The sequence below is a fragment of the Pipistrellus hanaki genome (genome assembly GCF_964339955.1).
Source record: "Pipistrellus hanaki genome assembly, chromosome: X".
In the NCBI taxonomy this organism is placed as follows: Eukaryota; Metazoa; Chordata; class Mammalia; order Chiroptera; family Vespertilionidae; genus Pipistrellus; species Pipistrellus hanaki.
In genome coordinates this window covers 52,863,357-52,876,761 of record NC_140524.1, presented here as the reverse complement: position 1 = coordinate 52,876,761, position 13,405 = coordinate 52,863,357, and the positions used below count along the sequence as shown (strand labels likewise).

At 37.2% G+C, this 13,405-nt stretch overlaps 1 protein-coding gene across 1 annotated transcript in view; it reads right to left on the bottom strand.

The window, feature by feature from the left end:
* Positions 1 to 1,893: 1,893 nt before the first annotated feature.
* XK (X-linked Kx blood group antigen, Kell and VPS13A binding protein) overlaps positions 1,894 to 13,405 on the bottom strand; it is a 113,870-nt gene continuing 102,358 nt past the window's right edge. Inside the window, exon 3 of the mRNA XM_084870478.1 lies at positions 1,894 to 5,592. Coding sequence (XP_084726604.1) covers positions 4,766 to 5,592 — 827 coding nt within the window. The 3' untranslated portion in view covers positions 1,894 to 4,765. The remainder of the gene's footprint in view (positions 5,593 to 13,405) is intronic.

The window sequence follows — 13,405 nt, the reverse complement described above, 5'->3', positions numbered from 1 at the left end:
GGGTCTGCTGTAAAATAAAGAAATAGGAAACAAAGAAGAAACACCAGGGTATAGAATAAAAATGGTGACAAATAAGTACCTATCAATAATAACTTTAAATGTAAATGGATTAAATACCCCAATCAAAAGACATAAGGTAGCAGATTGACTAAGAAAACAAGACCCATATATCTGTTGTCTACAAGAACCCCACTTCAGAAAAAAAGACACACACAGACTGAGGGTATAAGGATGGAAAAAGTTTTTCCTGGCAAATGGAAATGAAAAAAAAAAAAAAAAAATTCTGGGGTAGCAATAATTATATCTGACAAATTAGATCTCAAAGTGAAGGACATAACAAGAGATAAGGAAGGCCACTTCATAATACTAAAGGGAGTAATACAATAAAAAGAAATAACTCTGGTAAACTATTTTGATGGTTATTATAATATACATTTATTAGTTCTTTGCATTTTTAAAATGACCTACTTTTTGTGAAGTTAGATAATTTACTTTTTGAAGCTAGAACATTCAAATTTCATTAACTCTGTATTAAGCTAGAAAAGAGAGAAACCAAATGATTTACATGTGAACAACAGACTTCTTAAAAGGAAAAGTATATACCATGAGCACACGATAAAACATTCCAGCAGAGAAATAAACCTTCCAGGGTAACAGTTCCAAACATTTCCATTGACAAAGGAGGTCTTTTAAGGTCCCCTTGTAGATAATAGTGCTTGAATTTTAACAACTGCACATGGTAGAAGATGGGGGGTTAATGACAAAGTTAATTTAAATATGGTGACAATTTAAATCAGTCCTTTTAAATCACTCACAACAGCATCCCGATGGGTTTAAAAATGATTATAGAGTATAGGCCAGACATCTCTGATTATTGTGCAAACATTTCTAGTTAGTAGAAAGGAATGAGTGATAACTCCATATCTTGGAGGTCTGCACACCGTTGTTCCTAAAAGATTTTGCCACTCAGCTTAAGGAGGTAAACAGAGAACCATTCTCTTCTTCATTGGGTGGTTGGGGAATGGTTTTATAGTACCACCCCAGAATGGAATTTCTAAATTATGTTTTGTTTCTTGAGTGCTATTGCTCACCCTGAAAACCTGACTTATTAACCACAGAATTTAGGTAATTAAAATAAAAAGCTGACTCTAAGACATTAAACCAGTATGTATAATGCAGATGTCTAAGAAGGATGATATTCCCAGGGCTCTAGGAAGCAGGCTAATCAGGTTTTAATCAGGAACTCATCATTCAGAGAGAGAATTCAAAATGGGATATATAGAGAGAGCAGAAGAACAGGCAGAATCTCAAAAATCTTTCTGAATGAACCTCTCCTTGGTAGGGGGCAAACACGGAAACCTCCTTACACAAGTGTATGCTGCAGTAGACTCTAGGTAGGAAATTTCCTGATAACTTGTGACAAAGAGATGCAGCTGCCACTTTTAGAAGAAAAGGAATTCTTGAAATAATCCATGTCTGTCTCATAACTGATGATTTTTCCAACCGTGGGTCATCACCTACATTTATTTGTTTATGTTAATATCAAGTCACCCCTTTGGTATTTTATATTTCTGAATCAGCACACTATTAATATTTGTCTAGAAGAGATGTCTATTACCTTACTTCTTTGTGTCACACAGTAATCGAACAGCAATGCAGCTTTAACAAATAGAGTAAATGCTTATAAAAAACAATCATAGGAAATTCTGTGGCTGTTGGTCTTACAAAACAGAATCCTAGAACACTCAAGTTTCTCATCATACAGAAAGAATTTCCAGGTGAGGTTATAAAGCTAATTAATCACAACAAAATAATTTTCAAATTCCTGTTTTTAAAACATTCCCTGAAATTAAAAAGTCATAAAAGGACTATATAAAGAATGCAAAGAAAGAGGAAATTGCAAAAGTAATTTATTAAATGAAGAAACATAAACAACATTTATTAGCATCAATGGCTGCAGAGAAGCAGCCTATAAAATTCACATCCACAATTTACTGGCTGAGAAGTACTGACACATTCACAGGTAACATTAGCACTAATTTTCCAAGGTGGTTTTAAAGGAAATGCAGCATTTTCCCATTTACAATGCTGAAAAGATTAAACCCACATTCAAGCACTCAAGTTATAAATTACCAAAAGGTACTGTCATGTCCCTTATGCAAGATGCCATCAAAAACAATTTCTCAGATTGCAGTGGGTCTTTTCCCTCCATGAACTATGTGTTTGGGTGACAATTTTTGTAAGTAACTAATGGTAAGAGATGGGCAAAGGCTGAGTTTTCTCCAAAAGTAAAGGCAATTTACACTCTTGCCCTTTCATAAGGGCAAATGCCAACATATTCACTAGAGACACTCATGCAGATAATGTTGTTTCTTTTCTAACAGTAAAAAAATAATAATAACCTGTTTATGGATTTGAATAACTATAATAAAAACTCCTTCAATATACATGGCACTTTAAAAATATTTTCACACCTATAATTTAATTTGATCTTTCCATTAACCTTGTGAGGTAGGCTGGGCAAGCATATCATCCAAATTTGGTAGGTAAGGAAACTGAGGCATAAAGCAGTTGTAGGGCTTAACAAGTAGATGGCAATCTCTATACTGCACAGTCTCCAGTAATGAAGAAAGTCTAACTATGTTTGCTGATCTTATTTCAATATATTTTGAGGAAATATTTCACTTCTAACCATCAAAATTATAGTAATTTAATTGGAGCAGCTGTCATGACAAGTTGTGGCATATAATTAATTAGACAAAACATTGAGTTTTTAAAATTGAAATTCTAACTAAAAACCACATTTTAACTCAACATATGAGGGAATTCGCAGGTTTGTTTGTTTTTAGGTCAACCTAGATCTGCAGTAAGAACTATAATTTTACCATTTCAGTTCACCATGACAAATTTTCACCATGCAGAAAAAAATTAGTGGTTTTCCTCCCCCAAAATGAATGGACACACATGGCCGCAAAGCAAGGGTATCTGAATATTAAGGTTTAAAGATGACAAAATTTCCAATTTAGTTACCAAACCTCTTTGTCCTTATATAAGTGGCTTATAATTGGGCTTTGGGAATGTGACAGGCCATCACTCTTAGTTTGATTTGAGGTCACTCAAAATGCTTACCTATTTTCTACATAAAAATGTACTTCAAGACAAGCTTCCAAACCAAGGCTGGGAAGTACCAGTTTTTCAATCCCTGTCTAATTCTGACAACTACTCCTGCTCAAACTAACCATTTTTAATTTGTCCCTTCACAGTCTTGCCGTTAGAATCTGGATGGGTAAGAAAGTACAGCCAAGTATTTAGACTGTCAACCCTGACTGACCCATAATGTCCAGCCTACGTAATGACAGGCTACCTGCTTCTAGGTATTCCATTATCAAGGTTCTTATGGTGGAAATAATGGCATTCAATCCAGGCATTTTCCCAAGACAACTGAGGATATCCTACACAATCCTTTTATGAAGCAAATAGGATTCAGAAATTATACTGAAGATAGGAGAGAATAGAAGGATAAAATAGGAGATCTTATACAAAATAAATAATAATAACACCAAATCAAAATGTTAGACAAGTATCTTATGGTCATTTAATCACTTTCCATAATTTAAGTTTCTGAAGTCAAAATCTAACTTGGTGGGAAGAAAAAAAAACAACACCTTTTTGCTTCAACTAATAAAAAATGAAATGTCCTATATATCTGTGCTAGATGAAAAATTTCTGTAGAGTTTTCTAGAAAAAACTTAACCGAAGTAACTTTTTTTTTTTTTTAACTTAACCAAAGTAACTCTTGTCTTCAACTTTCTTAACAGGCAAGGAAGAAGTGGAGTAAAGACTATGAGTTTTATTTTCTTCTTTCTTAAGAAGGCAAATCCTAGCAAATCCTACTAGGAATTCCACAGAATTGTAGGATAGGACTAAACCTTGAAGAGGTTTAAGCCTACCTTCTTTCTGATTCACATCTTCAACCTTCCCAAGAAGTTAAGAATTCTGCTTACAAAAGCCTACATCATTTTGATGTTTTAACAACCCTCTTGTTCCAGAACTTCAATATATTGAAGGAATACATAACTTTCCTAAAAGTCTAGGGCTTCCATAATGAAATTTAGAACTCAATGTTGTATCCATGGATCTTTGGGTATAAAGTCTCCCAATATAGACTTTTAAATCAATTAGAGATAGCAGTCTAAGGTGGCTACAGTTGGTTACATAAAGAGTCCCAATGAAATGAAAATGAAACACTAATCTATTAAAAAATGAAACTTGAACAGCCCTCTCTGACAGTAATGACGTTACCAATGGCAAAACCCAGTAACTTTATATGATCATCAAGCCAAGCTCTTGGATGAAAACTATGCTCAAGAATAATAAAACATTAGGCTACACAGACTAAAAGTCCAGAAAACTAGAAAATAAGAAAGCCCCTGTCCTCTTTATACCTGATAAATCTAACCAGCTCAACTCAGATATCATGGGTACTTTGTCAGTGAAAAAAATAAAAAACACACACACAGTAATGCCTGGGTGAACATGGTTGTCTGTGAATGGTGATGCCTTAGACTGTTCCTCTAACACTCAGAAGTTTCCCTAGCTTCTCTTCATAGTTCTCACACACTCAAGAGTTCTCTAAATGGGAGCAACTCACAAGGAGGTGAGAGTTAACTTCCTGTTTTGTTAACTGTGCAGGGCTCATCACTTGTATAAAGAACAGTAATCAACACAAAAAACAATGTCTTTGGCTCAAGAGACTCAGGTCCTATTAAGCAGAGTAGAGATCATCAGCATTCAAGATCTGGCTAGGCATAGAACTTACTTTACTACTAGAAGGTGTCTCATCTCTGTCTCCGGATGACCTTACATCTGTCTTTCCTACAGAATCTGAGGATTTCTGCCACTGGCAGTGACAGCAAATACATCTTAGCCACTGCTGAAAGCTTTCAGAAACACTGGAGGAAAAGAGCTTTTTGCAAGGGTGGAAGAACTGATAGAATACCAGCATGAATAGAATGGCTGTGCAGTACCCAATGAGCAACTTCAAAATCAATAGAGGTGCACACACATACATATAGATGTCAGTCTTGTAAAGATACCACATAAGGAGGAGGAAGGCATTCTCAATGAATCTCAGCATGTAGTACACCAGTAGCCGGTACCAGTTCTGAGACTTGCTGATAAGGTCAGGACTGTTGATTTTCAGCTGCACAGCTGACCAGCAAAACATGTTGATACCGGCATAAAGTAAGGTGAGGAAGCACAGCACGATGGTGGTGCCCACTCGACTGAGGGCCTTCTCGATGTTTTCAGGAAATGGGGAACCACTGCACCAGAAGAGGATCCAGGGGTATAAGAAGAAACTGAAGAAGTTGATGAGTATTACCAGTACCACCCAGGCCTTGAGGACAGAGGTAAAGAGAACCAGGACAATGACTCGAGTAGCAATCTCAAAGCTCCTCCAGAGAAAGATGCAGACATAGGCCAGAGGCTTCACTTTTACATCGTATTCATCATACTTGATCTTGATGGCTAGGATGTTGCAGCGCAAGGCTCCATACACAATGGACAATAGGGATAGTAACATGCAGACACCTAGGGAGAGATGAGAAAGAGCATTGTCAAGTCTCACCTTCACCAAGAATCCTACTATGGAAAACATGCGTCAGCCCTCTATCCATGGTGATAGCTGACTAATAATTTTCCCTTTATTGGCTGTCTTCTCTTTTCTGTTTCCTTTCCCTTCTTCCATGCTCCTTCCACCTTCCCCCAAATATGCATGGACTCAAATCCTTGTCTCAGGATCTGCTTCAGGGTCAACTCAAACTAAAACACCTTTCTGACCCTGTTGCTCTGCCTGAATCCATAGAGCCCATTACATGGTGTGTTTTGTTTCTTCAATTGGCTTCTAAGTTTCTGGGGAGTCCAGTGGCAATATCTGATATTTCTTCTTGATCTCAACATATGCCAGTAGAAGGTACACAACAGAAGGAGATCAACAATAAATAGCTGTATCTGCAGGACCTTTTATATTTACATACTAACTATTCTCTACTCTTCAATTATATTCTTAAATTCTACAGATTGCTAAAGAAATGAGAACCTCACTGTTACTGAGTCAATCTGCCTTGGGCTGAAAGATCTGTGTTTTAAGAAGTCTCAAATCTAAGCTTTTTTTTTTTTTTCTTAAAATGACTTATGGCTAATAAATAGGTTTATCCAGGTTTATACAAAGCAGCAAAAGAAGATGTGGTTCATCTAAGTGGAGCACTGTGCTGTGTTTGACAGCACAACACTATTGGCTGTGAGTTCTACTATCTAAGAAATGTGCTGCAACTCAAGAGCACAAACTGTGAGGTCAAAACATAGATATAATTACTTAATACAGGCTGCCACCAAGTCTAAATACTTGAACAAAGAAGGTTAGGAGTCAGGGCTTGGAGTTAGGAACCAAAAATCTGTCTCTGGTTTTAGCTTTGTCTTGCCAAACCACACTGGCGAAATGGCAATCTCTATGGGTTCTGTTTTCTGACCCATAAAATTGAGGTAACACCTTCCATGCTGCTTCTTAAAATGCAATGTCATTGTAATATAATTGCCTCTTCCTAAATGTATAATTTTAAATGTATGGGAATAACGGTTGTCATTTTTTTCTGAATCAATGGGGGAAAAATCTATACTTTGGTGAGCATAAAAACTCTAAAGCTTTGGTATTTATTTGCCTGGGAGAAGCTCAATTTTACACAAAGCATCAATATTTCTTAGTCTTTGGCACTGCTTTAAGTGATCAATAACATTCACTGGAAATACTGTTGTCTACTAATAAAATTTAAAAGATAGAATACTGTCACAAGAATAGACTGGGAGGTAATCGGATTGAGTTATTTTTCTTGATAGGCTAATTTAGTGAAATATTGTAAAGTAGTACATATACTCTATGTTTACAAATTTCTACAATATACCATAAGAATCTAGTATTGAATACTTTTCTTTTAGTCCTTATGATTTTCCACTATAAGAAAAATATTTCAAATGCAAAAGATGAGCGAAGCATAAGTAATTAAAATATAAATTATGAATTCACACACACAGTATTTATATTGTTTATATTTATGGCACTTGAACTCCAAATTATTTATTGTTTCTAACAATGTAATGACCCAATCAATTTTTAAGCATCTATCCATTTTTCTCTTGTTAGATTATTTCCAAATTATATATTTTTCTCTATCAAGACAGTTACCAAATTACTACCCAATTGAAATAATCTTGAAATTATTGACTTAAATTATCACTCCCAGTATTGGGTGCTCACTGCAAAATATCACAGATAGAAAGGAGGAGGCAGGAAGAGATACGTTTGGGAGACAAGAAGCTTGTAGAAAATGTTTAGAATGTACATTTCTGCTTGTAGAACTAAGCTGTTATCTAATGAATGGCTAGGATGATGCTCACACAAATACCTACTTATTCAGACTTAAGTGAAGAAAAGTTCCCTGTTACCATTTCCCAACTTTACCTTCCAATAGTAAACACAAAAGGAGACCAGTTAAAAGACCCATCTATATAAGTGGCACTTCATAGCAGTCTAATATTCCCTAATAATCATATTCTCATTTTCTGTGAGTGTGTGTGGGGGTGCATTTTGCTGTTTTCATCTATTATTAGAATGTAATACATCACTTTAGGTAAAGCTAAAAGGAAGGCTTTGGCAATATTCAAAACTCTTGCCACACTTATAAAACTTCTTCCCATACAATTCCAGCCAAATGAACTCTTTCCAAATGAATTCTCTTCATATTTCTCAGAGAAATTAATCTGTATTAGGCATTAATTTGCTAATTTCCTGACATGGCACCAAAAACAATCTCCATATTAAGTGACTAAAACAATTTCTTCCTCTGGATTTTGTTTTTTAATTTTTAATTGTTTTAAAATAAGTATTTTTACAGTTGTTCCTCTCCCCTCCACCCGGTTCCCACCCCACCCTCTCCCCTTACACCCCCACCACCCCATCCTCATCCATGGGTGAATGATTTTTGTTCAGTCTTTTCCAGAACCTCCCACACCCCTTTCCCCCCCGAGAATTGTCAGTCCACTCCTTTCTATGCTCCTGATTCTATTATATTTCCCAGTTTATTCTGTTCATCATATTTATTATTTATTTGATTTTTAGATTCACTTGTTGATAGATATGTATTTGTTGTTCATAGTTTTTATCTTTACCTTTCTCTTCTTCTTTGTCTTCTTAAAGAACACCTTTCAGCATTTAATACAATACTGGTTTGTTGGTGATGAACTCCTTTAGCTTTGTGAAGCTCTTTATCTGACCTTCAATTCTGAATGATAGCTTTGCTGGGTAGAGTAATATTGGTTATAGATTCTTGATATTCATCACTTTGAATATTTCTTGCCACTCCCATCTGACCTGCATAGTTTCTGTTGAGAAATCAGCTGACAATTGTATGGGTGCTCCTTTGTAGGTAACCATTTTTCTCTTGCTGCTTTTAATATTCTCTTTGTCTTTTGCCCTTGGCATTTTATTTTTATTATTTTTTTAAAATATATTTTATTGATTTTTGTACAGAGAGGAAGGGAGAGAGATAGAGAGTTAGAAACATCAATGAGAGAGTCATCGATCAGCTGCCTCTTGCACACCCCCTATTGGAGATATGGCCGCAACCAAGGTACATGGCCTTGACCGGAATCAAACCCGGGCCCCTTCAGTCCCCAAGCCAATGCTCTATCCATTGAGCCAAACCCGTCCCGGCTGCCCTTGGCATTTTAATTATGATGTGTCCTGGTGTGGTCCTCTTTGGATTCCTCTTATTGGGCATTCTCTGAGCTTCCTGGACTTGTAAGTCTCTTTCTTTCACCGGGCTGGGGAAGTTTTCTGTCATTATTTCTTCAAATAGGTTTTCAATATCTTGCTCTCTCTCTTCTGGCACCCCAATAAATTGGATGTTAGTATGCTTGAAGTTGTCCCAGAGGCTCCTTACACTATCTTCATATTTTTGGATTCTTTTTTCTTTTTGCTTTCCCAGTTGGGTGTTTTTTGCTTCTTTGTATTTCAAGTCCTTGCAATCCTCTAGTCTGCTATTGGATCTCTGTATAATATATATAATTTTATTTCAGTCAATGTATGTTTCATTTCTAGTTGGTCTTTTTTCATATCCTCAAGGGTCTCACTAAATTTATCGGCCTTTTTTAGAAAATTCTTGAAAAAACATAACAATGGTTTTTTATTAATATACTTTATTGATTTTTTTATAGAGAGGAAGAGAGAGGGATAGAGAGCTAGAAACACTGATGAGAGAGAAACATCAACCAACTGCCTTCTGCACACCCTCCACTGGGGATGTGCCCACAACCAATGTACATGCCCTTGATCAGAATCGAAACTGGGACCTTTCAGTCCGCAGACCAACGTTCTATCCACTGAGCCAAAGCAGTTTCGGCATAACCGTGGTTTTAGAACTCTATATCCAGCAGTTTTCTTTCCTCCATTTCTTTCATTTGTGACCTGTTTCTTTGTCTCCACATTTTGGCTGCTTCCTGTGCTGATGGAATGGCTTTGTGTGCTAGGTGTCTTATAGAGCCCAGTGGCTCAGCCTCCAGTTACCTGAAGTGGGCCCTCTTGATGTACCCCTTTGTGGGCTGTGTGCAGTCTTGTCGTAGTTAATCCTTGATTGTTGTTGCTATCACTGGGAGGAGTTGACCCCAGGTCAATTGGCTGTGAGGATCAGCTGTGTCTAGGATGGGAGAACTTCTGTGTTGGAGACACCCTATGAGGCAAGACTTGCTTCAGTGGGGCTTTGGTGCTCACTGAGTCTGCCCCCTGAATGTGTTCCTTATGGATCTGAGAAGTTGTAATCTGGATGGTCCTACCCTGACCCCTAGGTACACTGGATCTTGGATCTCCAAGGAGGTGTTAATTTAGCCTCTACCTGAGGCCACCCAGTAGGAGCTAAGGAGAGATCTGCAGATTGCTTTTCTTTGTTTGGGTTTTGGAGGTGCCCAGGTGAGACCAAGCTGTGAAGCAATGCAAGCTGCTCTGGGGCCTTGGGCCTTCTTTTGGAAGTTCTGGGGACCCCTGACCAAGCTGCAGTTTACTAGGTAATTTTAGATTTCAAAATTCATTTGAAATTTCATAAATTCAATTTTAGATTTCAGGCCATTCATATGCAAAAGCTTCTGCACACAGTTTGGGTGGGGCGGGGTCTCAGGTAATCAACAGGGTGGAGCAAACAGCTATGACTGATCCTCAGCTCTGCCCTAAAAGGCCCCCGAGTCTCAGTGTCCCTCAGTAATAGCTGCAAGCACCTCTGAGAGAAAGCTGCCCTCAAGTTCTGTCCAAAGCCAGACAGTCCAGTTTCTCCCCATGTGAGTCTGTGTCCCCAGAGTCTGGCCTGGAACTGGAGTTCAGAGCAGTTGGGAGCTTGTGTCTCCCTCCCGATTGAAAAAGATACCCACGTCCTCAGTTGCCAGCCCTTTCCATGCACGCTCCTCTGTACATCTGCACTTTACTTCTGCACCTCCTCTGAGTCTCAGTGTGCTTTTCTCTTATCTTCTAGTTGTAGAATTTCCACTCAGCCAGCCTTCCTGTGGTTCTGGATGATGTCCATTTTGTCCTTTAGTTGTAATTTTGAAGTGGTTGTGGGAGGCAGCAATTTCAGCTATTTACCTATGCCGTCATCTTCTCTTCCCCTGGATTTCTTAGGAAGAAATTTTAGTTGTAGGGCAAAAGGAACACTTTCTCTGTCGCTTTGGAGAGATAATAGAGGGTGCTCCCAAGATGGAAGATGGTAGTGACTGTTGTCTGTAATGTGACCAGTCTTAGTTGGCACTGGATCTTCAATAAAATGACTGAACTTGTGAAATGTTTGGGTGGAATAGATTTTTTGGGGAAAAAACATTTGTGAATGGATTCAAGGAAGGAACTGAAGAAGACTGAAGGGGACTGGGAATTGAAATTTTAACCAGATTTCTGAGGGACTGTGATTTTTAGCTCTTTTTGTCTCAACTCAGTAGACAAAGTGTTTTTGCCACTATGTGGAGCCAGGGTCACAGCTTGTACTATATCCATCACTGCCTCCTTCTCAAATATCCATCAATTAATAATTTTTCTCTTCCAAATTTCCAACTGTTCCTTCTATCTTGGCTTGTTCCTGAGTATATAAGTAAATGTGCCTAAGTCAGCTGCATCTAAAAAAAATCCCTTCTTGGCAAAAATGTATAAAACTGTGGAAGCTGCTTGATAGACACATGGAAATTCATTATAATATCCTCTCAATCTAATTGTACATTGGAAAATTTCTATAACAATTCTAAAAGGAAGGGAGGGAAGAAGGAAAGAAGGAAGAACAAATAAAAGTGAAGATAGGAGGAAGGAAGAACCCCTCCCTTCAATTTGCATTTCTTTCTTTCCACTCCATTACTGCACTCTCCTTGATACTTTTCAGTCAACCCTCTGGAGTTATGCATCAAAACATCCACTTTCTAATCCTCAACTCCTTGTGATCTGGATTCTGGTCTTGTATCTACGTGATGTCTCTGCAACAGTTGACATTGTTCATTCCCCACCTTCTTGAAATTTTTTCTGTAGAAGTGAACACATCATTTTCTTCGAATCATTCTCTCACTTTCTTTGTACTCCTCATTTTGTACCATGGTTTTATTTTCCCCTTCTATCCAAGGGCCTACCAGATAGATATCTCTTCCGAGATCTTCAGAGGTGACTTAAAAAACCCCACAAAAACAAAACTTGTATTTCCCTGAAAATCTCCTCTTAAATTTTCTCTAGAAGTCCATGACACTACTAATGCAGATCATACTAAATAAAAAAAAAAATCTGTGTTAACTTGAACTATTCACCTTCTTCTCTTATCACACCCAAACAGATCTCTAAGTGTAGCTCATAGACTAGCAACTCTATCACTGATGGAGTTTGTTAGAAGTGCTCCACTCAGTCCCACTGAGTCAGAATCTGTATTTTATCAAGATTGTTCAGGTGATATGTGTGACCATTAAAGTTGGAGAAGTAGTGCTTTATGCTATTTTACTCCTTCCATTCTCGTTCTGTTTCTTGGTAATTTTCATATGCTTCTTGCCACAGGATACTAATTCATTTGTTTCTCTGCCAACAGCCTTCCTCTCTTTGTCTGCCTAAATAAATCATACTTGTTCAAGGGTCAGTTAAAGTGTTATCTCATCAGTGATGCTTTTCCTCAGCCTTTATTTGATGACATAAGTTCAGTTGTGCTAAATGCTTCCAAGATTCTCCCAAGCTTAGTTAACTGTCACTGTTTTGGGGTCTCACAGGCATCTATGCATACCTTAATTTCATCACTTGATACCTTTGGTTTAATGCACTCTTCTAGAATTTAATCCATATTTTTATTACTATCACAGAACATAATACAGTGACTGGCACAGAGTAAGTTATTGATTTATGTATGTTGAATAAGTGAATGAGTTAAAAATTGTACATCTGTGAACTGCATTTTTTCGCCACTGAATGAGATATTTAGGCTCCAAATCTCTCACAGACATAATTGAAGTGAGCAATGGGAATTCTCAAAGCCCCTTACCAGAGGATGATTTCTGGGGTTATGGGGTTCCTATGCAAATATTGATATATTTGCTTTCATATACCTTTCTCAATTAAGGAATTTTACCTAGGGTGGGGATAGGTAAAAAAGGTAAAGAGGAATAAGAAGTTCAAACTTTCAGTTTTAAAATCAATCAATCATAGGGAATATAGTCAATTATATCAAAATAACTTTTTAGAGTGACAGATGGTTACTATACTTATTGTAGTGATAACATAAGGTATGTATATATTGAATTACTATGTTGTACATCTGAAATTAACACAATATTGTATGTCAACTAAACTTTAAGAAAAAAAAGTTGTACCTGTTTCCAATATTTCCTGAGAAGTAGTATCCAAATTAAAAAAGGTTTTTGGGATTTGTTTTACCCTAAAATATTTTATTTAAGGGACGTAAGAGAACTATAAAACAGGATGATGTAGGAATAGTGCAAGATTTTCTGACCACAGGAGTAACTAAGGAATTCAAGTACTGTTTCAGAATGTGGGGACTAACCAGAATTATGTCTGATTATCTTGGCAGTGTTGTATCTTCCTGGTTAGTTCTTGAAATCACAGTTTTGGTTAGATTCCATGGTTTACACCCTGGAGTTATCCTTGACCACTTCTTCGAGGATCCAGCACTCTGTTTTAATGCCAACCCAGGCCCTGATAACTGGTCAACAAATTGTTAATGAAGATGTTGAGAATGAGATATATCATACTCAACATGAGCTTGCACCCACATCTACTACCTTCGCTTCCCAGTTGATAGCACAAATACTGCTTTGTTTTTATTTTAACAGCTTTATTGAG